The 27,199-nt window shown below is 32.7% G+C and overlaps 1 protein-coding gene across 2 annotated transcripts; it reads right to left on the bottom strand.

The window, feature by feature from the left end:
• Window positions 1–1,078: 1,078 nt before the first annotated feature.
• Window positions 1,079–27,150, bottom strand: LOC111413769 (Thyroid adenoma-associated protein homolog). Of its 2 annotated transcripts, XR_011640102.1 has the most exons (12): window positions 26,777–27,150; window positions 26,365–26,714; window positions 26,072–26,309; window positions 25,585–26,020; window positions 19,165–20,333; window positions 18,802–19,112; window positions 17,629–18,751; window positions 10,956–11,144; window positions 10,745–10,902; window positions 9,740–10,687; window positions 1,291–1,529; window positions 1,079–1,195 (listed from the first exon to the last, which is right to left on the bottom strand). XR_011640102.1 is itself a non-coding variant. In XM_023044870.2 (11 exons), the coding sequence occupies exons 1-11, from the start codon at window positions 26,930–26,932 to the stop codon at window positions 8,923–8,925; spliced, it is 5,835 nt and encodes a 1,944-aa protein (XP_022900638.1). In that variant the 5' UTR covers window positions 26,933–27,143; the 3' UTR covers window positions 8,450–8,922. The 2 variants fall into 2 exon arrangements, 1 of the variants encoding a protein (XP_022900638.1); XM_023044870.2 differs by lacking the exons at window positions 1,079–1,195; window positions 1,291–1,529 and adding an exon at window positions 8,450–9,679 and having other exon boundaries at window positions 26,777–27,143.
• Between the last annotated feature and the right edge of the window lie 49 nt (window positions 27,151–27,199).

The raw sequence follows: 27,199 nt of genomic DNA, 5'->3' as shown, positions 1-27,199 counted from the left end.
AGACGGTGGCCCATTGAACATTTATAATGTATTGCAAAAAAACTTTGAAATTTCCTCTTTCCATTGGTATAAAGATTGTTCATTTTGGATCTGTACTTTAATAAATATTCATCTTTAAAAATGGGTCCATCATTTATAATAAAAACGTAGGGCCCTGTATATCAAAATTTAAAAACGAAAAATTTTTCACTACGTCATCAAATTTTGTGTAAAAAAGTGTCCATATAATGTCTTACAATAGTTATAATACTCCACCTATAATAATAAAAAAGATAATTGCACTTGCTGATTTTACGATATTTTCAATTTCGGCCTCTAGGGGAAAAACAAAAGACGATAGCGCTTTGAAATTTTCGGCATTAGCAGTTACTCGAAAAACGAGATCATGACATGTAAGCTACTTTTTTTCTAACTCTTATAGTTTCCGAGATAGCCTATTCGGACATCGAATTTGAACCTTCTGTACTTAGTAAGAACGAAATGTGAGCGACCGTTCAGTTAATAGATTTGAAAAATGTTTTTCTTTAACTTCAGGTTTAAAGTCAACAAAAGAAAGGACTAAATTTTTAAAACATCAATATTTCGAAACTTTTATTGTGTCTTCTTCAGGATGATTCGCCAACTTATCAATTAAGCCAACTTATACACAAAGAACCTGTCTGACACCACATGTTGTTTGTTCGACAACGCGGACACAAGTAAGTCTACTTGACTTTAAACATTATTTTTAATTGTTAATTCGTTGTCGAACCGAATCATCCTGAAGAAGAAACAATAAAAGTTTCGAAATATTGATGTTTTAAAAATTTAGTCCTTTCTTTTGTTGACCTTAAACCTGAAGTTAAAGAAAAACATTCTTCTGTACTTAGTTTGTTTTTAGTTCTTTTATAAGTTGGTAATAATAGATGACAGCGTTGGTCTATTTTTAACTTGAAATAACAACAAATCGTAAATGACAAAATATCGTTCACAGTATCCAAGATCCTTCTCTTGATCTGTCACACTAAGTTTCCTGCATGATAGGTATATTAATGGAAACTCCACGTAAAATATCTATTGGCAACATTTTAATTGGTTTCATCGTTTTTTTCCAATATAAAATTCGCTTGAATCTATCGAAAACCTCTCATTGCGCAGGACGTTACCACAGTACAAATTTAATTGTGCATTGGTACAAATTCCCCAAATTCGTTTGCTGCAAAAATGAGATAAATCATCATGACTTATTGCACAACATTTGGGAAGGGAGCGAATGAAAGTGGTAAATAAATTTGTTATTTATGGACTTACCACGTATTTGCTTCAATCAAAGTCCTCATTTATAATCCTTATTATGTACACATGCAGCAATATTTCATTCCAACCTTATTCTCAATCCGAGTATGTCCCAATCTAATTTCATAAGCAATCCAAAAATGTCTCAACCCAATCTAAGTGTTTTGGATAATGATAAAAAACATTGTTCTGGAGATCTCCATTTCTACTTGAAATAGTCTTATGGAATTTCAGATCCACCTCTTTTGAATCACCTATATAAAGTAAAAAGTTTGCATCAAATACATTTATTAATATTATTTTTGGCATTGATATGAACAAATTGCATCCGGAGAAATGACCACGAACCCCTTGAATTGTTAATAAAGGGGTGCATATCGATGCACCGAGTACTGAGGGGCCGCATCCCATCCCCCTAAAATGCGCATCCACACACGAATTGCAACCCCTCAACATGATCCTCACCCCTCCTGTTCTTGTTGGTGGGTATTAAATCATTGATAACGTTACGAAATAGCAACTGGACCGGGAACTCGCAGATTTCGAAGCAATAAAACCAGTTATTGCCTTTACGGAATTGGTGTGGGTTTTTGAATTATTTAATTTCTAATTTTCTCTATATTTACCGTTCATAAACATTTCTATTCTTTTTTTTTTCAAAACAAAAAAAAAATGAAACATTTCTAATATATTAAATTAAATATGGATTTATTCGAATATTTGAATATATAATATAGTTTTAGGGGGTTGAAATGATTCAAATTTTTCTAAGGGATGTAATCTTTTAAATTGTAGGGGAAAAGTTTCGAAAACTACTCAAATTCTTTCAAATTGAGTTATTAAGAAAATTGCTTCAGTTTCGCTTTCTTTCATGCTCCTAATTGGGCTTAAAACCCAATTTTCTAAGCTTTAGGTTCTTACTACCTAGAAACTTTTTCCAATACAAATAATGGTCACGCTAAGTTTTAGTGGAATTTCATAAATAAGCTCGAAATGACGTCTTAAATTTTTGATGGTAATTTAATAAATAAGATGATTCTTAAAAAAACTAATTTAAAAAAATGTGCTTAATGAAGTGTTAGAAAAAAAAACGTTTTTAATTGTCTTTTTTCTTCGTTAAATTTAATCGTTGCGTAAGATTCCGTTGTGTCGTTGGATGTAATTTAGAAGGAACATTCTCGAAATTACACAGTGTTAGAGTTAAAAGCGCGCTGATTTATGGCTCGTGTTCTTTTTAACTTTTACCTGTCGTCAAAATTGCCCAACGTATAATTTCATTCCGCCTGAAATTAAACGGTATATAAATCACTTTTTCGGTCGTGTAAAGATTAATTTTTTTTTAAGAGAAAAATAAATTTTACATTTATTATTTAATGAAAGAAAAGTATTTTTGATGTAAAATCGATAACAAATCCATTTTATTTATTTATTTTAAAAGATACCAAATTGAATCTAGAGACATCTTCGATTAAGAACAAATAGCTAAGATTTATTTGAATTTATCGAGAAACCTTCGAGAACGAATTAATTGTAAATTGTGATAAATCTACTTGCTCCAAGATGGCTCATTTTTCTATATTTTTTTTTAATTTAATAAATCTAGGTGATTTTACATATAAATTTATAATTTATTCAAGTTTGTTTAACATTAAAATGCCAAAAATGTGTAGAAATCTTAAAAGGAACTGTTTATAGCAGTAAACAAGTTTGCTTCGAAATACATTCTGTAGGTTGTATCGTTAATATCAGGAGAACATGATGTGTTTGAGGTGGATTGTAAAGGTTTTAAACGAGTACCGAGGTAATATCGATTTGATGTATATAATTATTCTCACTCTCTCTCTCATTTTCAGATATTATTATTTTAGCTCTTATTCATAGAAATTATTATTTTCAAAAATGTAGTTTTAATGTTAGTGTTAGTTCTAGTTTTAATCGTTATTCAGCATAGGTCTGAAAATGAACCATTTTCGAGATATTCAAAGTTTTAGTTTCATAAGTTGACCTATTGTTAACATCATTTATTGTAACGATTTAGATGCAGTAATCATATGATTACCATGGTTTCGATGGTTAAGGTAAAGTTTAATAAATAATAAGTTAATATTAAGTTAATTAATACAGTTCATTAATAATCTAACAAAAAAGTAACGAAGATTATCGAAGAAAATCTTTCAACCAGCATAAAAACAACGAATATTTAACAAATTGGAAAAGAATCATGTCATAATAAATGTTCAATATGCGCACCATTTACTTCTAAACACAAACGGATACGTTTTTTAAATGAACTTCTAATGCGTTCAAAGATACCGGGAATTTGTTTTACTGCGTCAAATGCATTACTAATTTTATTTTTCAAATCCTGCACGTTTTGAATGTCTTCAGAATTGAATATTTGTTTTAAATGTCCCCAAAACTAAAAATCTAACGGATTTAAATCTGGTGAACGAGGTGGCCACGGGATATTGCCAAATCTGTTATTTAAGTATGCTCAAGCAGCGCGTGCATAATGTGCTAGTGCTCCATCGTGCATAAAGTAGCAATCTTCTAGAATTTGTTAAGGTACCTCATCAAATGCCTCTGTAAGCTCATTTTGTAAAAAATGTATGTAAGCATCGGCTGTCAATCTCTTTGGAAGAAAAAATGAACTTAATAACTGATCACCTATAACTCCAGCCCATACATTAACACTGAATCGCCACTGATGATGAGTTTCTAGTATTGCATGGGTATTTTCATCACTCCAAATGTGCGCATTATGTCTCTTCCTGTATGGCCCACCTACAAAAAATCTCTTTTTTCGCCATCATTTTCTGTTAGAGCTTGAACGGTGTTGTAATGATAAAGATAAAGCAATTCCTCCCTTAAAATGCGGTGAACGGTTGTTTTCTTAATGTTTTCTTGTGCAGAAATTCTTCTAATGCTGATTGAGGCATTTTCATCAATTCTTCTCAAAACTGCTTCTTCTAATTCCACCGGCCTTGTGTAATGTCTCTCCGTGTAATGGCTGTGGGTTACGCTTCCCGTTTCTTTTAATCTAAGTAATAGTCTGCTAAAGGTGTCACTCTTAGGCAATCGTCTGTTCGGGAACCTTTGCGCGTAATGACGAGCTGCTAATGACTCATTACCATCGGCTAGTCCGTAAGAATACACCATATCCGCCACCTCTTCCTTGAAGTAATTAATAGCCTGTATATATACCGGGAATTTCATATAACTCGCAATATATGAATGCTGTTAGTCCCGAAATATTACTATGTAGAACTAACACTATACCTAGAACAAGAATCAAAATAAAAATTCTCGAAAAAAGCATCAAAATCACCAAGCAATACGAATGAATAAATTGTATCCAATAAGAACCTTAATGGTGTCGTGAATCCATCGACAACAATGGTTTTGTAATTATTATTCGAGCAAAGAAATGAAGTGAAATTAAAGAAATGAATTGTTTCATTAATTGTAGGAAGTATTAATACGTTATGCCACTCACGGTTAGAGACCGAGGGCCGAGAAACATAATAGGTAAGGATAACATAGATGTGATTACTGATTACAAATACGTCTGCATAGACCAGTATTTACAGTGAGCCTGTTAGGTATTTTCTTGCTTCTTGGATATAAGAAGATGGATGTTGTTGGTTGATACTATTATAGGTAGCTTTCAAATCTTCAAAAGTATGGTGCGAGCCAAAACCGAATAAATACGCATGTTTTTCCATGTATTTGTCCTGGATAAACGCCTAGTAAGGGTTGATCACCAAATTGACCTCATCCTTGGTTCAGTAAATGAGCCTGGTTATTTTCAATACTATTTTGCTTTTAGCAGAATCAACACGAAGACAGCGACAAATGACAACATATAAGCGGTACCTCACTTATATTTGGTGTAGAATTATTTGGGCTGGGTACAGAATAAGGAGAAATCAGAAGAATGTTACGTGACTTTTTTTTACCAAACTATGATTACTCGATACAAAAAAAATGGTTCAGTATCTGTTGACAAAAAAAATATTGGTGTAGTTTAAAAATATTACATCCACCCGCACCAAATTATTGTAGAGTAAAACTACGAAACTTTGCTTTGACACCGAAATAACTTTAATTATAGAAAAATTAATCTTTACTAATAATAAAAAATTACGAAATTAAAATAAAAAGAAACAGACTCGTTTTACTACGACGGCGCACCAGAACGCGGTAAAAAAATAATAGATAACGATTCTAACAAAGACTGCCATGGAAAAACAAAATTGCTTTCCTGTCAATGTTAATCTGTCAAACTGTAATTTAGTAAACTTAGGCCCAGTTTATTCACCTTTGGTTACATTTAACTAGTGGATATTTTCCATGGTTACTGTAATTTCATTTGCCATGATTGGCTATTTGACCAGTAACTATAGTTAATATCCGATAGTTAAATTTAACCAAAGGTGAATAAACTAGGCCTTAAAGCGTTTTTTTTTTAATACAATGTTAACATTAGAGGAAAAAGTTTACGTGGTTCAGTGTTATGGAACCGGGGAAAATCCGATAAACAAGAGTCGTTTCACCTATCCGGTGACACACTATATACCTATACTATATGCCAACGGTGGCCAAACTGCTTTTGCATACCTTTTTAATATACAGGGTATTTCAGGTTTTGTAGCAGGACTTTAACAGTCGATAGATCTTTTAAAATTAATACAAAAACTTCATATAAACATAGGTTGACAAACGCTTTGTTTTGAACATACAGGATGTTCAAATTAAATTTTTAAATTGGTTTTTATTTAATATTACACGTATATTTCAACCGATTCACTAATGTTTTAGTTTATTGTATCAAGTGTCAAATCACCAGTAGTTGTTGATCAGTGTTAAATTAATTTTTCTTATTCGTTAACGTGTTAAATTTAATGTTCTTGTTTATTAACATGGTAAATTCATTACTCCTTTTCATAATCGTGTTAAATTGTTTATGGGTTTGCAAACGGAAATTCAGCAGAAGTAGCCCTAGAGTATAGGAGAAGATATCCAAATAGAAGACATCCGCATCCTTCTGTGTTTATGAAAGTGCATAGGCAAATAGTTGAACAAGGGCTAAATAATGACAACGTTAGACTGCAAAGAAACTTTAGAAGAAGAATTTTGCGTGAGTTTGACAGAGACCCAACTGCGAGTGTTAGTAGAGTTACGAATGCCATACGAATTTCTAGGGCGCGTGTTTATCGCCTATCATAGACATGCTTATCATTTACAACCCTTGCAAGGATTGCAACCAGGCGATGAACAACGGCGTGTAACGTTTTGTCGGTGGATTGCTAAAGCATCAGTCAACAATCGAGATTTTGTAAATAATGTAATATGCAACGATGATTCGTTTTTCACAAGACGTCGGATTGTAAACTTTCACAATTTACATGTTTTGGTACCCCCACGCAATTCAGTCACGAAACTTCCAACATGAATTTAGTGTCAACGTCTGGGTAGGTGTTTATAATAATCAACTTTTCGGGCCATATTTTTCGCCACCACAACTAACCGCTGCGGCGTTCTTGTAGTTTTTGGTAGCTGAACATGCCAATATGTGGGATGACATTGGCTTAGCTTTAAGAAGAAAGGCCTGGTTTCAACTTGATGATTGTGCAGCTTATCATGGTAGGGTGGTAAGAAATTAGCTAGACAACCATTTTCCTGCAAGATAGATTGGTCGAACTGGACCAGTCGCATGTCCCCACGATCTGCAGATCTTAATGCGAAAAAATGGAAAATTGTATGAGACACCTGTTCCCACAAGGGATGAACTTTTAATAGGATTAGGAATCCTTGTAATGATATAAGGCTGTTCTTAAATACCATTACTCGATCAGTAATTCGTCTGTTAGAATTATGCAAGCAAAATTTTTACCTTTTCAACAATTTCTTTAATTTTTTTCTTTTATTATTTAGATTAAAAAACATTAATAAACTAAAACATTAGTTAATTTACCTACTTTGTTTCCATGGCACACATTATTTTAACTATCTTTAACTATCCTCTAAAAACATTGGTCTGTATCGAATAATAAAAAGCGGATTATCTTGAAAACGATAAACTTTAGCGCATTTTGATAAGAGTACCCTTTTTGCTTAAATAGTACAGAGAATTAGAATTTTTATTCAAAAAGCCAAAAAGTATACCGTCAGAAAAGTTATTGTTATTTTAATCCCTAAAGAATGCTAAAGAAGGCTATAGTAACACAGACACCATAATCGTCTTTCTCATGCCAAAAAACCTCCGTATACCAAATTTGAAAAGAATCGGTTGAAATACACGTGTAATATAGAATAAAAATCAATTTAAAAATTTAATTTGAACACCTGTATATCCAAAACAAAGCGTTCGTCGACCTATGTTTATATAAAGTTTTTGTGTTAATTTTAAAAAATCTATCGACTGTTAAAGTCCTGCTACAAAAAACTTAAACACCCTGTATACGTATTTAATTGCGGCTCGTAAAAAAATTTCAAATTTTGAAAAATGGCTCGGACTATCAAGGAGCTTGGCCTCCTCTGCTATATGCTACCTTGGGTTTACAAGATTTCCTTCACTCTCTATTTACCTTGAACGATGTCCTCTGATTCTATCATACCAATTATTCTCTGTATTTGACTATAGCTAATTGTAAGATCCAAAAATCATTGTATTGGATCTTGCCTTGCTTTTCTAACATCTTGGATTTATTATATTTTATAACATTTGCCTATAGAGCTAGAAAATACGAATCTAATAATACCCTTACACAACAATCCTTTTTTGGAAGCAAAACTAACCTTACATAACATTCTTACACGGTATAATTGACATTTTTAAAGAAAAAGAACCTTACTCAACATTCCGTTGATGTAAATAAAACTAACCGAGCACAACATTCATAAAATTAGAAAATTATAAAAATATGCATTCTAAATAGGAGGTTATACATATGTATCTGTTTAAATATAGCAAGTTTAAATAAATCTATTGTTAAATATTAAATCTATGGTGTTATTATGTCTCTATGACATCTTAAATTGTAACTGGAGTATAAGTTTTAACCACGCAATATTATAGTGACACTTAATTAAAATAAGATAAAAATAAAAAGTTTGTGTGTAAAGGAGGAATATAACAATTTGTTCGCAATTGATTAAATTAAATCAATAATTTTTTTTTCAAACATATATATTTATAAATCCACACAATTCTTCAAAAAAATACAAAATATCAACTCAACAACACCATTTCTTTGCTGTCTCCTTTACTTACTTTTCCCAATTTTCCTTTCATTGTTATAATTTCATTCTCCATCAAACAAATTTTCCCCAAATACTCCATCCCAGATCATTTTATATCAATTAATCTCATTTTCTACCTCATTTTTTATGATTATTCCTCGGAAGCTTTTACAAAGTCGTTATTATTAGTCTCGTCTCCAATTTGTTGATGTTCCTTCTTACAAATTTCATTTTAATCTTAACTCTGATTTGTTTTCTAATTTATTTGGTCCAATTCTTCTTCTGTCTTTTTTTATTAATTAATTATCTTTTCTCGATTTTCATTGCAACTTATAACTTTGTCATTTTTAAATCATTATCTTATCATTTTCAGTTTCACACTTTTTATTAATTACTTTTTTCTCATTCCAAATTAAAAATCCCCATTGCAATTTCTTGCAGCCACCCCACCCCATTCGACCCACCTCCACCTTTCGCCCCCAAATTCGCGAACTCCTTCAAAATAACACTCCTCATATCCCCCATGAACCCGCCACCACCCGCATTTTTACAATTAATTCCTGCTTTTTCAGCAAATTCCTTCACTTTTTTAACAACACAAAGTAATGTTACTCGAGCGCTTGGATTCACTGTTGGTGGTAAATGGTGGTATAAAATGTTATAGAGGACTGTAGCGACCATTTGGACGTGTTCCTCAATAAAAATCGTTCTATCTTCGTAATTCAAACCATCCTCCAATCGCCATAATAATTTTTTGAAATGATTTAAAGTCATTTTTTGAAACTGATGAGGTTCATTATAGCCATTAGACGAAGAACAATTTGTAGTGGGGTTAGGGCTAAAAACGAGAAGTTCTTTGGTTTTGATTTGGTTTGGGGTTGGTTGACTGGATGGAAAAAATCCGGTTTGGAATAAGTTTTGATGGAGATTTGAAGGAAAATAATTTTGTTGTTGGTGATTATTGGGTTGAAGATTTAATTGTTGAAGATTTGTATGGATTTTGTTGGTGAATAATAATTGGTGACTTTGTTGTCGGGAATTGGATAAAATCCAAGAAATAAAGAGGGGAATGGAAATTTTTGGGGGGAGAATGTTGGTGCAACATTCCAAAATTTCATCTTTGGCTTTTTCCGAGATTATTGGCAGGTCGGAATCGAACCTGAACAATTTAATTTATCTTTATATATTATGCACAAAAATGTAATAAAAAATTACTAACCTTAAATAGATTTGTTGCGATCCTGAAGTATCCCTCAAACCATGTACTTTAGGAGCTAATTCACTCATTGCATTTCTAACATCCTCATCATCATCATCTAACAGAAACATCACCATCTCCCATAAATGTATCACATCGTAATTATTCCTAAAAAACTCTTTCTCCATAAATATTCGTCGATTAGCAACGAAAAATCTTGCAACCGCAATCTTTAAGTGACTCGGACTTGTTTCTGAAACTCCGTAAGCCAAACATTTGTACACCATTGATAAATTCAAACTTTTCAATTCGTCCAAACTCAAATTAGCCAAAAAATTCGAAACGCACCCCAAAGCGGGTGTAAATAACTCCACCTTTTCCTCCAAATCGCAAAACCCCAATAAAAATTCCAAAACTTCCGCCCGAGTTCGTTTCAATTTTTCCATTAAACACGGATAATTTTGTAGTGCTAACAACATACTTCGTACCAAATCGTGGTTTTTTAACATTCTCCGTTTAATTTTTGCATAGAAAAAATGAAAACTTTTATGAAAACTTTCTAAAACGTATTCTTTCAGTCCTAAATCCATGAGTTTTATTAAATTCTTTTCACGTTCGGCGATTTCGATCGTTTCCGTTTCGTAAAGACTGTTCAAAAAGTATTTTGGGTGATCAAAATATAAATAACCTATGTAATTAAAACAGTATTCGACGATTTCTTCTTTTGAACTGGTCAGACCGCTTAAAATCAATTCTTTTAAGTATAACGATTTGAAGTAGTGGTCGGAAATGTATAGGTTTTGAACGATATGTGCATGTAAATTTAGTCGGGCTACTGATAATTTTTTTCTGGCTGTCGAATGACGATGGTTGTTTAAATTGTCGGGGTTATTTTCGGTTATTGATTGGTAAATAAGGATTTTTACGAATTGGGTGAAGATGTGGGCTCCTTGACAGTTTTTTATGAAGCTAAATTAAAAAGAAATTAATTAAATTGCGCCAAAATCAATGTGAATAAGAACTTACACCGTTGTTAATAAGGTCAGCATGTCATAATAATTTGCAACTGTGAAATGACTTGTTAATCTTCCAGCGGATATCGGTATCCAAAACGTTCCCTCGATTATCTCTGGAACGTTTAATTGACTATGACCTTTATTCAACGATCTCAACAAACAAATTATCTAAAATAAATAGCATTAAATAAAATTTGTAAACCCAAATAAACAATAATTACTTGAGAAATCGTTCCTTGACAATAATTATCGCTTAATGTCACATCCGAAAGTTTTATCAGCAACTTCTTCACATAATCCACTACTTCCAAGTTCGGGATTAACGAAGCTGAAGCTTGAGCCGCCAACTCCCGGATGTTATAAACAGGACTTTGCAAACATTTTGTCACATATTCAATGTATTTCCCCAACTAAAAACAATTAATTAATTAATATAATAATAAATTGCTTTATTGTTCTCAAAATATAAAGTGATACAAAGAAAATCATTGTAAAAGAAAATAATAGCAGAAAAAAAATAAATAGAAAACTAAATTAAATAATTACCAATAATAATAGAGAAAAAATCATACATGAGAACAATCTTATGGCATGGTTCAAATCGTGTTGTTCTTCTACCATACCATAGAAAGTTTAAATATTAACAAAATGCGGATTAACTTCTGGTGAAAACCAAACAGTAAGCGTATATAGGAATTTTGAGTTTTTTTAATTTTATCTTTTTACAGAAATCTGCATAGTTAAAAAGTGACATGACCAGACATTCACAGAGACATTTCCTTGTGTTACAGTTCAAATAATGTTTGTTCAAGTAAATAACTTTCAAACTCCCATACGCCCTTTGTATGCATTTGTTGATATGAGCATTAAAAGTCAAATTCTCATCTAATGAGACACCAAATAGATAGTTCACAATAGATGAAGATTATCAGCAACTTGCTGTCTGAGGTGCTTCGGACCAAAAATAATGACAAGAGACTTACTTTGGTATATATGAAGCCCATGGCGGTTGGAAATATCACATAAAACTTGCAAATCTCTATTTATATCTATACCTGCTTTAACCACCTCAGACGGAGAGAAGGAATAATACAACAGAGTGTCGTCTGCGTAAAAGTGCGCCTTACAATGTGAAATGGATTTGATAAATTTTGATGTGTATAATGCATAGAAAGTAGGCGAAATAATCTCGTTTCCAGAAAATCAGAGTAATCAACTTCCACCGATACTGCCTGTTTTCAACCTGTTTTTTTTTAACCTGTTAAAAAATCATTTAATAACTTTTTGTATTATGTTCAAAACCAATATAACCTAGTATTACTGTGAATGTTACGTGATCAACTGTATCAAATGCCTTGGAATAATCCAGCAAACAGACTACCGTCATCCTACCTCTATCATTCTCCCGCAATCTATCATCGATAATGTGAATTAGTACTGTAGCATAACTAAATCCACGTCTAAATAATATAATTCGTTAAACCTGACGGGTTTATAATAAAACCCGTCAGGTTTAACGAATATTATTATCTTCCACATAACTGCTTATTTGTTCAAATAAAATTCGCTCCATAACCTTCGACAACACTGGCAGCGCACATATTGACCTCAGATCACTTAAAGGAAGTTGGTGCGTTCGATTTAGACAAGGACTTTATCAAAGCTTTTTTCCAGATAATAGGAAATACACCACTAAGAATACAAGTATTAATGAGATTACAAATGTACGGGTGTAATATGGGTGTAACATATCCAGAAGCTTTGCTTTTAATAGTGCTGATAACTTTTTCAATTTGGAACTCATCAACAGTGTGAAAACTAAAGGTTAAATCATTTAGTTTACTGCTGTTATAGAAGTTAAGTAAATCAAGATCAGGACCCTGACTTCTAGGTATTGCGTTGACAAAAAAGTTATTAATAGTATTTGGGATACTAATGTGTTTAGGTATTGAAATATTATTTCTTTTAAACATTCCAGCATTTCTGTTATTCTGTTATTACCTTCCAACTGTTATTTGTAATTCCTAATTGAGATTCAAAGTTCTTTACGTTCTAGAATCATTGATTTATTAACCAAATTACGCAATGATTTGTAATAATCCCATTCAGCAGATGTTTTATTTGACTGATAATTTATAAAGACTTTATCTCTTAAGCTTTGCATAAATTTTATATTCTGTGTTATCCAACATACTTACTTTGACGGGTGCGTGGAGATTAAAGTATTAGTTATCTGTTCCATTAAGAATTCGACTTTAGCGTTAGTCTCTTTTATGTTAAAGATATAAAAAAAGGGAACTTGCCAAAGATTTTTTAAAAAAGTCTCGTAATGACAGTTTTCGAATGACCTGGCTATATTTTGAAAGCTTGATTTCGTAAATAATAAATGTAAAAAATATCAATTAATGTAGAAATTCGGCTCATCACCCTTATGGGGTCATTTATAAGCTGTCAATCACAAATATCTGTTAAAGCCATGGTTGACACGTTGCCCGGCATTAACAAATTAATATTCAAATCACCAATAAACACAACTGTGTCTACTTTCGGCACCACATTTCCGAACATAGTCTCCAACCCAGTTAAGAATGATCTATAGAAAAAAATGCGGAACCACTCAAGCGAAATGATAACCATAGCTGTTCGATTACATCAGTAGTATCAAGCACTCTATATTTAATAAAGCTATATATTTAGTGATATATTTAATGATCACCGTTGGTCTGAGGATAATCCGAGTGCCAGTGTTGAACCAAATTTTCAGGTAAAATTCTCTGTGAATGTAAGGTGTGGAATGATTGGCAATTACTTAAATGGGCCTTTCGTACTACCCGAGCGTCTAACAGCGGACAGATATTTAAAGTTCTTGCGCAATGAGCTTCCAATACTGTTAGAACATATTCCTTTAGCTACCAGAGCCAATATGTTCACTACGGTCGTCAAGTGACGCAATATCTGAACCAAACAAGAGATCAGCCAAGTGCATCGAGTTAGGCGGTGAGATATTCGAACCCTTCCTTTAAAGTCCGAATTTCGATATTTTATGTACAGGGTGGGCAAATTTGGGTGTTATTATAGGCTATCTCAGAAACTGTAAGAGATACAAAAAAAGTAGGTGCCATGTCCCGGTCTCCTTTTTCGAGACTATTCCAATCCCGCAAACACACAACCTCTATCTTCTTTTGTTTTTAAGTTATAGCCAAAAAGAATCAAATTTTCGTGATTTCAAAAAATGCTCATATTTCGTTTATTTTTCAATTTAGAGAAATGGGGTTGTTACGTTCTTAAGACACTTTTTTAAGTAGAATATACTGCCGTTGAAAAATTTTAAATATACTTGATAATTTTTGAGATACAACACAAAGTTGTGTTTTTTTAAATACAAACTATACTTGATTATAATGTTACTGAAAAGAGCATACTTTTAGCTTTCCAATGATGTATCGCATATATGGTGTCTTTGCAGAAAATAAGCGTTAATTTTCAATTTCAAAATAGTAAGCGCCAAACTATTCAAAATTTTGATTATAGTAGGCGGGTCCGGACAATAAATACTACCTAGTGGCTATAATATATAGTTTTGCACGAATATGACAGAATAAAGGTGGTTTTGTACTATTATTCAGGACAAAGTTGGTTTTGTACCAACGAATAAAAACTTTGAATAGTTAATTTAAATTACTCAACATCTTATCCCTAACTCTGTTCACCAATAAAAAAATGGTTAGCAAGTAAAGTTTGTTTATTAAAAATACAAGAAATGTTTTAATTAATGAATAATTAAATATGGACAACTTCAGGAACTAAACAGTCACAAACTGTCATCTTCTTCTACTAAACTTACTGGTTGTAAGGTTAGAACAATTCGGCATCAATGAATGAAATCTTCGGTAGTATTTTCCCAGTTTTCCCCAAACATAAGATTTAGAAGTTTTTTGATATCAGCAATCTTTTCGTTTGAAATTGGGTAAGGTAGAGGAAAATTAGGGATCATAAACTGGGAGCGAACTTTCCATTGAAACACCGTTTCAATGGAAAGACCCGGGGATGTGAAGACTTATGTATCATCTTCAAAGGGGACTCCAATATATTCTATATTTAATTTTATCGTTTTATTTAAAGATAATGCGGAACTTCTTAAACGGGAAACTCGTTTCGTAAAATTCATGAATGAAATGACAAGTAAACTCACGTTGCTATAGTAACTAAGTAGCATTTAGCGTTTTCCTCGCCTACTATAATTAAAAATTTGAATTTTAATCTTTAATATTTTAGAATTGAAAAATAACGCTTATTTTCTGCAGATACATCATGCGTGCGATACATCATTGGAAAGCTGAAAATATGCTCCGTTCAATAACATCATAATCAGCTATAGTTTGTATTTAAAAAAAATACAATTTATGTTATATCTCAAAAATTATCAACTATGTTTAAAGTTTTTCAACGAGAGTATATTCTACTCAAAAAAATGCCTGTAGAATGTATTAACCCGATTTCTCTAATTTCAAAAATAAACGAAATATGAGCATTTTTTGAAATCGCTAAAATTTGTCTTTTTGGCTATAACTTAAAAACAAAAGAAGATAGAGATTTGGTCTTTGCGGGATTGGATTAGTCTCGGAAAAAGAGACCGAGACATGGCACCTACTTTTTTCGTATCACTTATAGTTTCTGAGATAGCCTATAATAACACCCAAATTTGCCCACCCTGTACACATTTAAATAAATCAGTTTATGTATTAACTGGCTGTATCTCAGTCACCTTTGAAAATTGAGCACATGTTTTTAGGAATTTTTCTGTTTAAAATGAACAAATCTAGAGTCTATTCAAATCCAAGGCGAACCAAAACAAAAGCCGCTAGATGCGTGATTAGTCCTTTGCAGGTGGAGAATACGTTTCTTATTCCTAGGACGTGACTCGTAACTCGTGCGTGACGAATTTCAAGCAAAATTTTCGTCAGGGGCGCATTCTGCTCATCACGGTAGTTGTTAGCAGTGAGGAAAAGGAAAGTGCAGTGTTTTATTATTTTTTTATTGTTGTTGTTAATTGTTGTTATTAAGATTCAATTAAGTACGATGTCTAGCACAGACGAAGCTGAACATTTTGAGGCCTTAAGTCCAACTAAAAAACAACCCCTCTAATACGACCCTATTCAATGTTTTCGTACTATCACGTGATCAGTTTGTGAACAGTGCATGATTGTGTTTATATTTAGTTCGTCTTGGATTTAACTTGACTTTATAACATATTAACGTCTGTACTATCCATCATGTAACACCCTGTATATACAGGCAGGATGAGTGAGTTATTAGTATTCTGGCGGTCGATAGCTACCAAATCATTTGAGATAGAAAAAAATGTTTTAAACAAAAGTTGTTTAACTCACTACTTTGTGTAACGTCAAATTCTTTTCCTTTATACAGGGTGTTGCATTTAGGCGTGACGGTGCAGAATGTACCCTGTATATTTTATCATATGTACAACATATGAACATATCATATGAATACAACTAAAATTGTTTATACAACCGTATATGTTGCAAACTCACAGCGTTAATAATAGTTCCTGGGATATTCAATCGTTTTTCCAAAATATGCCCGTTGCAGGTTCTTTTTAAAAACGATGTAAATATCACGTTAAACTATGTCAGATAATAGTCAAAGATACAAGTCAAAAGATACACTATACAGCGTGTTCATAAAACATTGTAAATTTTGATGTTTTTCAAATGCCTTTTTCTTTAGTGTTTTAAATGGAACATTCTGTATATTATATGCTGAATGAATTGTCCATCAAGTTAGCTTTAATTAATGTTAAATATGTCATATATCTAACGTTAGTAATTTTCCTGATATTTAGAATTTAAAGAAATATGTGTACCTAATGAAATATGCCATTATTGTACTTAATATTTCCTTTTTGTCCATTTTTGTCAGTTTTTTTGTTTTTTCTTCTTTGTTTGTCTCTCATTTGTAAACAGTACTTTAAGTAATCTTCTTAGCATTTATTAAACAATAAATCCCTTTCTTTACTCAGTAAACTATTGGAAGCAAATGCAGAAACAAACTATAAACATTTCCTAAAGATTGCACAACAAGTAGCTATTCATTCAATTAATAGGCAAGCCGACTTAAAACATGAACATCAATAATGTTAAAATATTAAGTTAGTTTTCATAAAACGAAATGCAAAATATTATTAATATTGTAAATTAAATTAATAAAATTTATATTTTGCATTATGCAAAATATTATTTTTGAAGAACAAGAGAAAACTGACATAAATAGACAGAATGTAATATTAAACATATTTTTATTACATTTTTCTTTAAATTGTAAATATCACGCAGACTACTAAAATTGGACATATGATATACTTAACATAAATTAAAGGGAACTTGATGGGCAAAATTTACAGCGTTTTATGAACGCACTGTATAATGTATCTAACATCTTTGGATACTATCATCTACTACAGGCTTTGACTATTATCTGACACAATTTAAAGGCATAATTTTTAAAAAGATCCTGTGACGGGCATGTTTGGGAAAATTGAATATCTCAGAAAGTATTAACGGTGTGCGTTTGCAACATATACAGTTGGATAACAAAATTTAGTTGTATTCATATTATAGTAAAATATACAGGACGTTCTAATTAAAAAGTTTACATGCTTACCATTACGCCTAAATGCAACACCCTTTATAAAGGAAAATAATTTTACGTTATAGAAAGTGGTGAGTTAAACAACATTTGTCTAAAAAACATTTTTCTATCTCAAATGATTTAGTATCTATTAACCCTGTATATAAATAATATTCAAAAAGAGAGAAAAACAAAATTAAATAAACAAAGCATAAAAAAAGATTAATGCACCACAAATACACCAACCTGAGTTTCTTCTTCAGTATTACACGGATATAGACGTTCTAAAATCAATAGAACCGGATGTAACACAGTCACGTTTCGATTATTAACAGTTCCATCTTTTAAATAACCCAAAAAGCACTCGTACAGCTCGGGGTATCGCATAAAAAACACTTTCGTCGACATTTTATTTTTATGATTAATCTCCAACTCTTTACTCCTTTGTACACCAAAAATCCTTTGCATTAACGACGCTATTAAAATAAACGCCGAATTTCTTACCCCCCATTTATCGCTACCAAACGCTTTCAACGCGACTTGAACTCCTTCCGCAATGTAAGTTGTTACAATTTCTCCCAAAAGATGGTGTCGATATAACGATTTTAAAATGTTCATCGCGTGGATTTTTGATAAAGAAGATGATGTAGGTATTAATGAGGATTCCTCACTTTTCTCGTTCAATTCAAATTTTTCTTCATTTTCATCGCGAGTTATTTTTAAAAGTGTTTTTATACAATAATGAAACGTCTCATTGTTAGAACCTTTCGGTTCAGTGACTAAAATATCAACAACCATAAATGGAAGTCCCGCGCTTCTCCTATTCGGGCATAGTTTGTGTAAAACTAACTGATCTTCCCCTCTTAAAACAACGAAAATATCATCCAAATACTTCTTAGGCCAATTAGAATATGGCGACCACGACGGTTGTCGCCATAAAAATTCACAAAATCTTGAGAACCCCACCGAAGCTTGTTCGTAAGCACCTCGATGTTTGGTTTCTCTAAAAACTTGAATAAAATAATCTTCAATTTTTAATAAAAGTTCATCTGAAAGAACTTCTTCATTGGTAATTGGGTCGATTAAGGGAGCTCTTAAAGTGAGTTCGCCTAAAAGTAGCGAGACTTCTTTGATGGATCGCCAAGCGTAGACGAGGATCATTTGGGGGGAAACGTTTTGTTGAGGGGAAGGTTTTTTGCGTTTTGCTTGTTGGTCTTGGTTATTTTCGGCTTTTTGGTGATTATCTTGAGGTTTATTAGGGATGTAACCTTCTGGGGAATTGTTATTTACGATTGGTGCAACAACTTCGCCTATTTTTCGGCAAGTTTCGACGATTTGGTGAGCGAGAGATGTCCATTGTTTACAGTTGCTATAAAATAAAAATGTAAAAAACTTTTTAGATTAAAGAAAAAAAAATACCTTAAGTCATTATTCTCTAAAATATTCCTCACACACATTAAATCCCCATAAAATGCTTCATCTCTCACCGATCTAAATAAATCGGTTTTTGCTAAACTAGTCGCCATACTCGCTCGATTCAAAAACACCTTCATCGCCATCGCGTATAAATCTTCCGTTTCCGGTCGGCGGTACAACTCGATCAAAGTTTCTTTTGCAAACGGAACCATCAGGTACAATTGTAACATATATCCGGCGGCTGTCACTTTATCAGGCTTTAAACTGGATGCGTTTTGTATTGTTTGTCTTAAAAATAACAAACCAGATTTTTTCTATAACAAATTCAAAAATTAATTAATTAATTAAAATAATTTTTCAACTTACATTAAAATGTTCCTTAATGGGAAACTCCATCTTTTTCAAAATCAAAAACGCCATTTTTATATTCGTCTCATACGAGTCCTCTAAAAGCTCGATTAAAAATTGCGTAAATTCCGGTTTCCACAGTTTTCTAATTTCCTCCTCCTCAACGCATTTCTCAGTGATCACAAACAGCACCAATTCTAAACAAACCGATCTTCTTTGGTAATTAAACCCGGTTTGAAATCCTGGACATAAATACTTTTGAAACATCAACATAAAAAACTGCCGTGTATCAACATCTTGTTCTTTTAAAATTTCCAATTCTTTCAAAAAATTCATCTTCCGATTTTCATTCAAATCAACGTCGGTGGTGTTTTCGTTTCGATTGAAATTTTCGATTTTTGTTGTTAAGTTGTTTAAATTTCGGTTTAGAACTGAAAGGGTATCTCGAATTCTGATAAAAACTTTTTTGTACAAACCAATCAATTGCTGGCGAATACTTGGGCTTTGAGTAGTTACGTTATAATGAAAAAATTTCTTCAAAAACGCCAACTCCCATAACGAGAACACCTCGCGACTTTTTTGACTTTCAACGATTAATCCTAAAACGTGAATTCGAATTTCATCGTTTTGATGAACCATCATCAACTCTAAAAATTCGTATTCAACGATATTTCTCCAATATTTCTTATCAATTTTCTCCTGAGAATTATTAAATAAAGTATTCGGTATTTTTAAACCATTTTGTCGCGAAGTCCTCAAACACCTCAATAAAGCACCCAATTCGTTTGAACCGCTGTACCATTGGTAATGCATTATCGATTTTAAAACCATCGGTTCAATTTTATAAGCAGAAACTAATAATCTTTGATAAAAAGTTACTAAAACACCTTTAGCTTTCGTTAGAAGAGGTTTTATTAAATCCACCCATAATTCTAACCACTTATCTACATCGCGTTCTTCCGATTTGTGTTGGGCCATTAAAATTTCGTATGTGTTACAGATTTGGGGTGCGACAGCCGAATTTTGCATGTTGATCAGAAGGATGAATGGTAAATGGGAGAATTGTTCGAGAAGAAACGAACATCCAGTTTCTGTGCTCAAAATTGTTAACGTGACGTAATGGGTGCATCTGTTGACGAGAAGATCGATCATGTTGGTTAAGATTAGTTTTAGTAGTGTTTGGTAACCTGGAATAAAAATAAAAAAATTAAAATTAAACAATTTATTAAAATTATTCGATATATTTTTTAACAGATTAACAAACTTTTATTATATTTTTATTGACAATTAATAATCAATAAAATTCTCTTATTTTTGTTGTATAAACAACTCCAAAAACATAAATGCCATCTTGATTGGGATTTCTTTATAGATAAATGGAACATTTCGACACTCTCCCCTTAAGGCCAATCATAAGGCCATCAACTTTTCTAACTTTAGTTTTGGTAACGGTTTTATGAGCACGTCATTTCTTCATCATTTCTTCTGTTTGACAATATTTTAACTTGATAATGTTATCTTCCAAAGTTTTTCGTATGAAATGATATTGTATATCTGTTTAGTTTTACTATGGTTCTACTATAATAAACGTTGTATTTTACCAACTTTTGACAACTTTGATTATCATTGTAAAGGACGATTGGTTTTTTTGAATCGAATTTTAATTCCGATAAGAATTTTTTCTCATATAGTGCCTCTTTGGCAAGGTTTATATATTAAAGGTTGTCTAAGTTCCTATGCTGCAATACTTTGATTTTAGTTTGTGGGCGAGGGGCAAGAGCAGGAGTGTTTCGTGACGTAAGCGATCACGGATTGCGTACGCAACCTCACGGCCATGTGGTGCTCCATGCATTTGTTTAATTTGAATTGCTTGGCGGTATTACTTTCCACATGTGACGTAATGCGCAGTATGGTTGCGTACGAACCTAGACAACCTTTTATATATAAACCTTGCCTCTTTGGCCGCTTGGAGGCCATACACCTTAGAGTTTGCATGATGGTTTTAGCCTTGCATGTATAACCGACAGGTATAACCGAGTTTCATATTGTACACGTTATACTCATACACGTTAGGGTTTGCATGCACAGTTTTGCCATAAACTCTCAGTTAAAGACAGTTGGAGCTACGTGACGGTATGTGTAGGACAGTTATCTACACTACTGTGCACGGTATACCAAACTAACAATGGACGACGACGATCTGATAGCTGTACTTGGCTTAACACTTGTTCTACAGAATAGAAGAAGAAGAAGAGCTCGCTCGGAATGGTGTAAACGCTGCGCTGGTTATCGAAAAGAAAGCAGTTCTCGCAAGTAAATTTGTTAAATGAATTGAGATTTACACCAACAGATTACAAAAATTATTTACGAATGGATGAAAATCTTTATTTGAAACTGTGATCATTGATCACTCCGTTAATACAAAGATAAGGTACTGTTATGAGAAATGCAATATCAGCACATGAGAGACTAGCAGCAACATTAAGATTTCTTGCTATAGAAAGGACATACGAGTGTCTTAAAGTGTCATACGAGCGCGATGGTGCGTGCGCACGACCTTCCACCGTCGCAGACAATAAACTGAGAACTGAGAACAAACTGAGAAGTCTGAGAACTGTGCATGCAAGCTCGCCGGACGCCACACACGCCTGGTTATGCATGCGCGCAAACGTAACCGAGCGGCAGAAAATATAAATTTTGATATTTGTTTGGTTGCATGTACATGCGTCGATAACTGTAAAGTTTTATCACATACATGCTAGGGTTTGCCTGTCGGTTATGCATGTAAGGCTAAAACCATCCTGCAAACCCTTATGGAGGTGTATGGCCTCCATAAGGCTCATGTATTCGGCTTCCGTGATTGATAAAGCAACGGTCCTTTGTTTTTAAGTTTCTCACAAAGTTGATGCGTTTGCCATTCTAAATAGATAACCAGTATACGAGCGCCAATCTATAGATGATCCCCAATCCGGATCTGTATAACGTTCCATTTCTTTCCGTGAAGTTCTGTATGTTAGTTCCAAATTTATTGTTCCTTTTAAATACCTCAACACTCTTTTTGCGACAATCCAATGATTTTCGTTGTAATTTGTATTAAATTTACTTAAGAAGGTAATGCTAAATGTAATATCCGGTTTTGTACCAATTGATGCACACATTAAACTTCCGATCAAACTTTGATCAAACTTTGAAAAAGTATCCATCTTTTTCATTATTCCCTCGTTTTTTACTTCGGGTTTTTGTAATTTTGAATTTGGGTCTGACTTTTGAATTGGTGTAATGACTGGTTTGAGGTTTCCATACAAAGTCGCTGTAGAATTTCTTTTATATACTTCTTTTGTGAAATTTTGATCGTCGTCTCCCCCTTGATTTGGCTATGTGAGATTTCTAAACCGATACAGTAGTGTATTCTTTACAAGTCTTTCATTGCAAAACATTGAGCTAATTTCTTTTTGAAATTTTTTATTATGAAGGAAACTACAACAAATAGGTATGGGAATATTTATAGATAATTTGTAGAGAATTAAATTACCTTTCTGATAGGCTAAAAAAATATGGGGCGTTCCATTTAAAATTTTCTACTTTCTCGCCATTGAATATGGAGAAACGGTAATTTAATTTTTGACCACCCTGTATAACATACTCAGATACAACAAATAACAGTTTATTTGACAGCATCTCAGCTTCATGCTAATGCAGAGCTTTTTTGAATGAACGTTGGCTGAGATATGGGGTTTTAAAGACCATGGTGAAATTTGCCAAAAAAAGCTTAAAACTAAAATAACTCGAAAACGAAAAACGCTAGGTACCAATAACTTTAATCAAAGCCAACATATTTTTCTACGTACAACTAAAAGGTGTAATAAAAATTATAGCATTCCATTTAAAATAACGAAGTTATGGTCTACTTCCGGTAGACCGGAAGTTGCGGCCATCTTAAAAATATTTTAAATCAAAAGTTCCGAACGTCGCGAGACTGCTTGTGGAATGCTGCGAAGCGCTAATCGCCTACATCGACGATCAAGAGGAGGCTAAAGAATGCGGGACTCATAGGTCGACATCAAACAAGTTCCTGCTATTCGGAACTGATGGCATATCGTGGATACGCCGTCCTACGCGCACTAGCTTTGATCCCAAGTACCTGCTTTCCATGATGAAGCATAGTGGTGTGAGAGTGCTTCAGCGATGCTGGCACCGGCCCCCTGGTTCGTATTACGGGCACCATGGACCGCCACAAGTAAGGGACATTCTGCAAGATGACATGCTTCCATAAGTACGCAAAAACATGGGTCGGGGTTGGCTGTTCCAGCAGGACGATACTCCCAAGCACTCCACATCCGCCAAGGAGAAATTCCAAAATCTGCAATCAGTGTGGGCGAAGATCGACCAGCCCACTATCGATACATTGATCGACTCCATGCCCCGTAGATGCCAGGTACGCCCGTAGTTGCTCTACAAGGCTGATTGCTGTTCACAATTTTTATGTTGATATATCTTTAGTTATGATTTATTTTTGTTGACATCGACAACTTTGATTTTGTTGACATCAAAGTTGAAACGGATTCTTCTACACAAGTCTATGTCATGTGAAATACATTGGAAAAACTATAGTGAAAAAATTATCTGATTTCATAAAGTTTCCAATAATCCAGCCACATCTGTTAATTCTTCCATTTCTAAAGTAAACCCATCTTTAACGTGTTTCAAACGATTACTAGTTCCGCTTCGCAGAAATCTAACATATTCGTCGTGAAATCGTCGCGATATTAGGCATTCCCTTCGGCCGGTTATCCGGTATATATTATGGTTATAATTTCTGACACATTTCTGAAGTGATACCCTACATTGCCACATTATTGCGATATTTGAATAAAAATGAAATTAATAAGAAAGCTGATAAGATATGTTAACTTATTTGGATCCAAGATACAACATGAACTTTTTTGATGTTTAAATCAGCATCGAAGCAACTCCAAAAAGAGGATACTTTAATTAATAATTGGCGATATTTTTACAAGGATCCTTCAAGAAATGAATTTTATAGCAATTAAAATTGCAACATCGAAAATTTCATCAAAACTTCAAATATTGGTTTCTCAAAAACTAAGTTATTTCATTGGAAAGAGGACACTTTTATTAACATTTTGGGACATTTTTATACTCATATTCCAAGAAATCGATTTTATGCGAATTATTAGAATTTAATCTGCGAAAATTGCAAAATTCGAAAAAATTGTCGATTATTTCAAAAATATATTTCTCAAGAAATGAAAGTAATTTTTCAAAACGACTTTTTGCATTAAAAAGAGGATACTTTAGTTAGTAATTGGTAATATTTCCACAAGGATCCTTCAAGAAATTAATTTTACAGCGAATTTTGAAAATTATCGATAAAAATTGCAACATCGAAAATTTTATTAAAACTTCAAATAATGGTTTCTCAAAAACTAAAAGTTATTTTTCAAAACGGGTTGGTGAAAAGGGTACACTTTTAACATTTATGGAAATTTTCATACTCATATTCCAAGAACTGGATTTTATACGAATTTTTAAAACTTAATCAGCAAAAATTGCAAAATTCGAAAAAATTGTCGTTCATTTCAAAAATGTATTTCTCAAGAATTGAAAGTGATTTTTCAAAACGGCTTTTTGCATTAAGAAGAGGATACTTTAATTAATAATCGAAAATGGTAACAGCGACAGTTCTTTAGTAATGAATGTGATGATGAATTACAAGCGAAGAGAAGGAAACTAGACGAAACTGCAACAAGAGATTTTATATATCGTATTGGGATTGTTACAATGAGATTGCTAATGACAAACCTGATATAAATAAAGTTGTATTCAATGAAAAAAGCCCTATTGGGCTTGAACTTAATTATTATCTGCAGTGTCCAACACCTAAAAGAGATACTAATTCCTGTGAATGGTGGAGTACTAAGTAATAGGTTTTTAATATTCTATTACTTAGTACTAGTACTATTACCTATTACGTAGTTTTGACAATTATCCAGTATCCGGCCGAATTTTAAAAAATGGCTGGATACCGGATAGTTGCCAGATATCCGTTCCACCACTAATCATAACCTATTAAAATTATAGGAGATATTTTTTTTAACAGATTAACAAACTTTTATTATATTTTTATTGACAATTAATACATAATCAATAAAATTCTCTAAACTTCTAAAACATTAATGCCATCTTGATTGGGATTACTTTATAGATAAATGTAACATTTCAACATTTATGTTGTTTAATTAACAAGTAACTATTCTGATAACAGGCAAATTTGTAACAATTTCCAGTTCTACTTTTTCCTTAAAAATACTTGAGACACACTAATTTATTTATCTCTTCTAGTAGGGATAAATAAAGCAATTGTTATTAAAATAAACAAAAATCGAAGTTAACGCAAATAAAAATAATAAAACTCACCTTTCTTATAATGTTCATGAGCTAATCGAATCAAATTTTCAAAAATCGTCCGAGCTGATTGCCTGACAGTATCAATATAATGATCCAGATGGGTCCAAACGTACTCCAAAGCTTCGCTAAACATCGGCTCGATGTATCCGAGTGGTATCGTGTTAATCACCTTTGAAATCAAAATTAACGAACGACTCACTTCTAAAATTTGAGTCGATTTTCCTGTACATCGTTTCGCCGTATCCAATAATTCCCCAAACATAAACGAAATCACCGGCACCCCATCAATAGTCTCTTCACACAAAATACTTTGGGGCAATACATTTAAAATTCCCGAATAAAAATATAGGTTAGTTGTATGATTTTTTGGGAGCTTTTTCGAATTGAAGGCACTGGTCACGTCATTTTCAGGTTTTAAGAAGCTCAGACAAGGATTTGTTGTCTCCTAATTCATAATAATCATAAAAATAAATTATTTTAATCATTTTTAACTCACAATTCCATCAGAAGTTTTTTCTGGGATATGTATGACTCCAATAACCATTAAAACACCACAATTAGATTTTGTATCAAAATTAATATAATCATCTTTGATCACTTCGTAAGAACTCAACATTAAAGTTTTACAATAATTTGGTAAATCATCACTTAATTGGCATTGTTGTAAAATAGCAACTAATAATTTTGTTACATTGTTTATATAGTTTTGTGTTTCAAATCTTTTTGATTTATCACTGCAACAAAAATGCTTAATTTTGTGGAAAAAAAATGTATTTTAATTAAAAATACCTTAATCTTAACACCAATTTTGAAAAATAATCAATCATAAACCCAGTAACTGTTTTAATTGTATGAGAAATTGCTTCAATACCCAAAGGGAAATTAGCAAAACAATGCTGAAGTCCCAAAACCAACTCATTATGCTTTTGACAACTATCCGTATCTTTAATACAAGCCACCATTAGAGTATTGATGTTCCAACTCATCGCAATTTTCACTAATTCCACATTAAGCTGTGTTGAAAGCATTCGAGATATCGTTTTCCTTATTGGATGCTTTGAATCAACTGTTAAAAATAAGTAGGTTAAGAGGCAAGCCGCTAAATAGACATCAGCTGGTTTTAAATCATCTAAAGGTAACTAAAACAAAACGTTTTTAAGTAGCAGTTAGGATTTAGGTTATGTTATATTTTTTTATTTACTTCTTTGAGCACTTGTTGTAAGCTTTCAATTTTAGTACTTTTACGTAACTCTTGGATGGTCTCTTGTAAGCGAACATCTTTCGATTCGAAAGTGTTGGGGATATAAATCGGGGGCGAATTGGCGCCATCACCCCCGGGACCCCTTTTTGGTTTCATTTAATCGACTAAACGACGACGAGAATCCCTAACATTTGTGCTCTGCACCTAAAATTGAATCTCACCTAGAATTTAAATCGTCCAAAACGTTTATTTGCGACGCGGTTATGTGCATTGTGTGCGGTTTTAAATGTGGGTTGGCTTTAGAAACGGACATAACCTAAAAAATTCATTCTTTTTAGTGATTTTAACAGGGAATTTAATTTTTAATATAGAGTAAGTTTTCCCCTAGTTATAAAGAGCCATCTTTTGGTTTAATTAGTAACT

The sequence above is a fragment of the Onthophagus taurus genome, chromosome 3 (assembly GCF_036711975.1).
Source record: "Onthophagus taurus isolate NC chromosome 3, IU_Otau_3.0, whole genome shotgun sequence".
In the NCBI taxonomy this organism is placed as follows: Eukaryota; Metazoa; Arthropoda; class Insecta; order Coleoptera; family Scarabaeidae; genus Onthophagus; species Onthophagus taurus.
Note: the sequence above shows the minus strand (reverse complement) of the source record. Positions and strands in the feature narration are given on the sequence as shown.

Coding starts and splice junctions, on each gene's coding strand:
- LOC111413769 (XM_023044870.2), bottom strand. CDS start 26,932: ATGAAACCAAAAAGGGGTCCCGGGGGTGATGGCGCCAATTCGCCCCCG. Junction 18,752..18,801: donor TTAGAGAATAATGACTTAAG/GTATTTTTTTTT, acceptor TTTATTTTATAG/CAACTGTAAACAATGGACAT. Junction 10,903..10,955: donor GTCAAGGAACGATTTCTCAA/GTAATTATTGTT, acceptor TATTTATTTTAG/ATAATTTGTTTGTTGAGATC.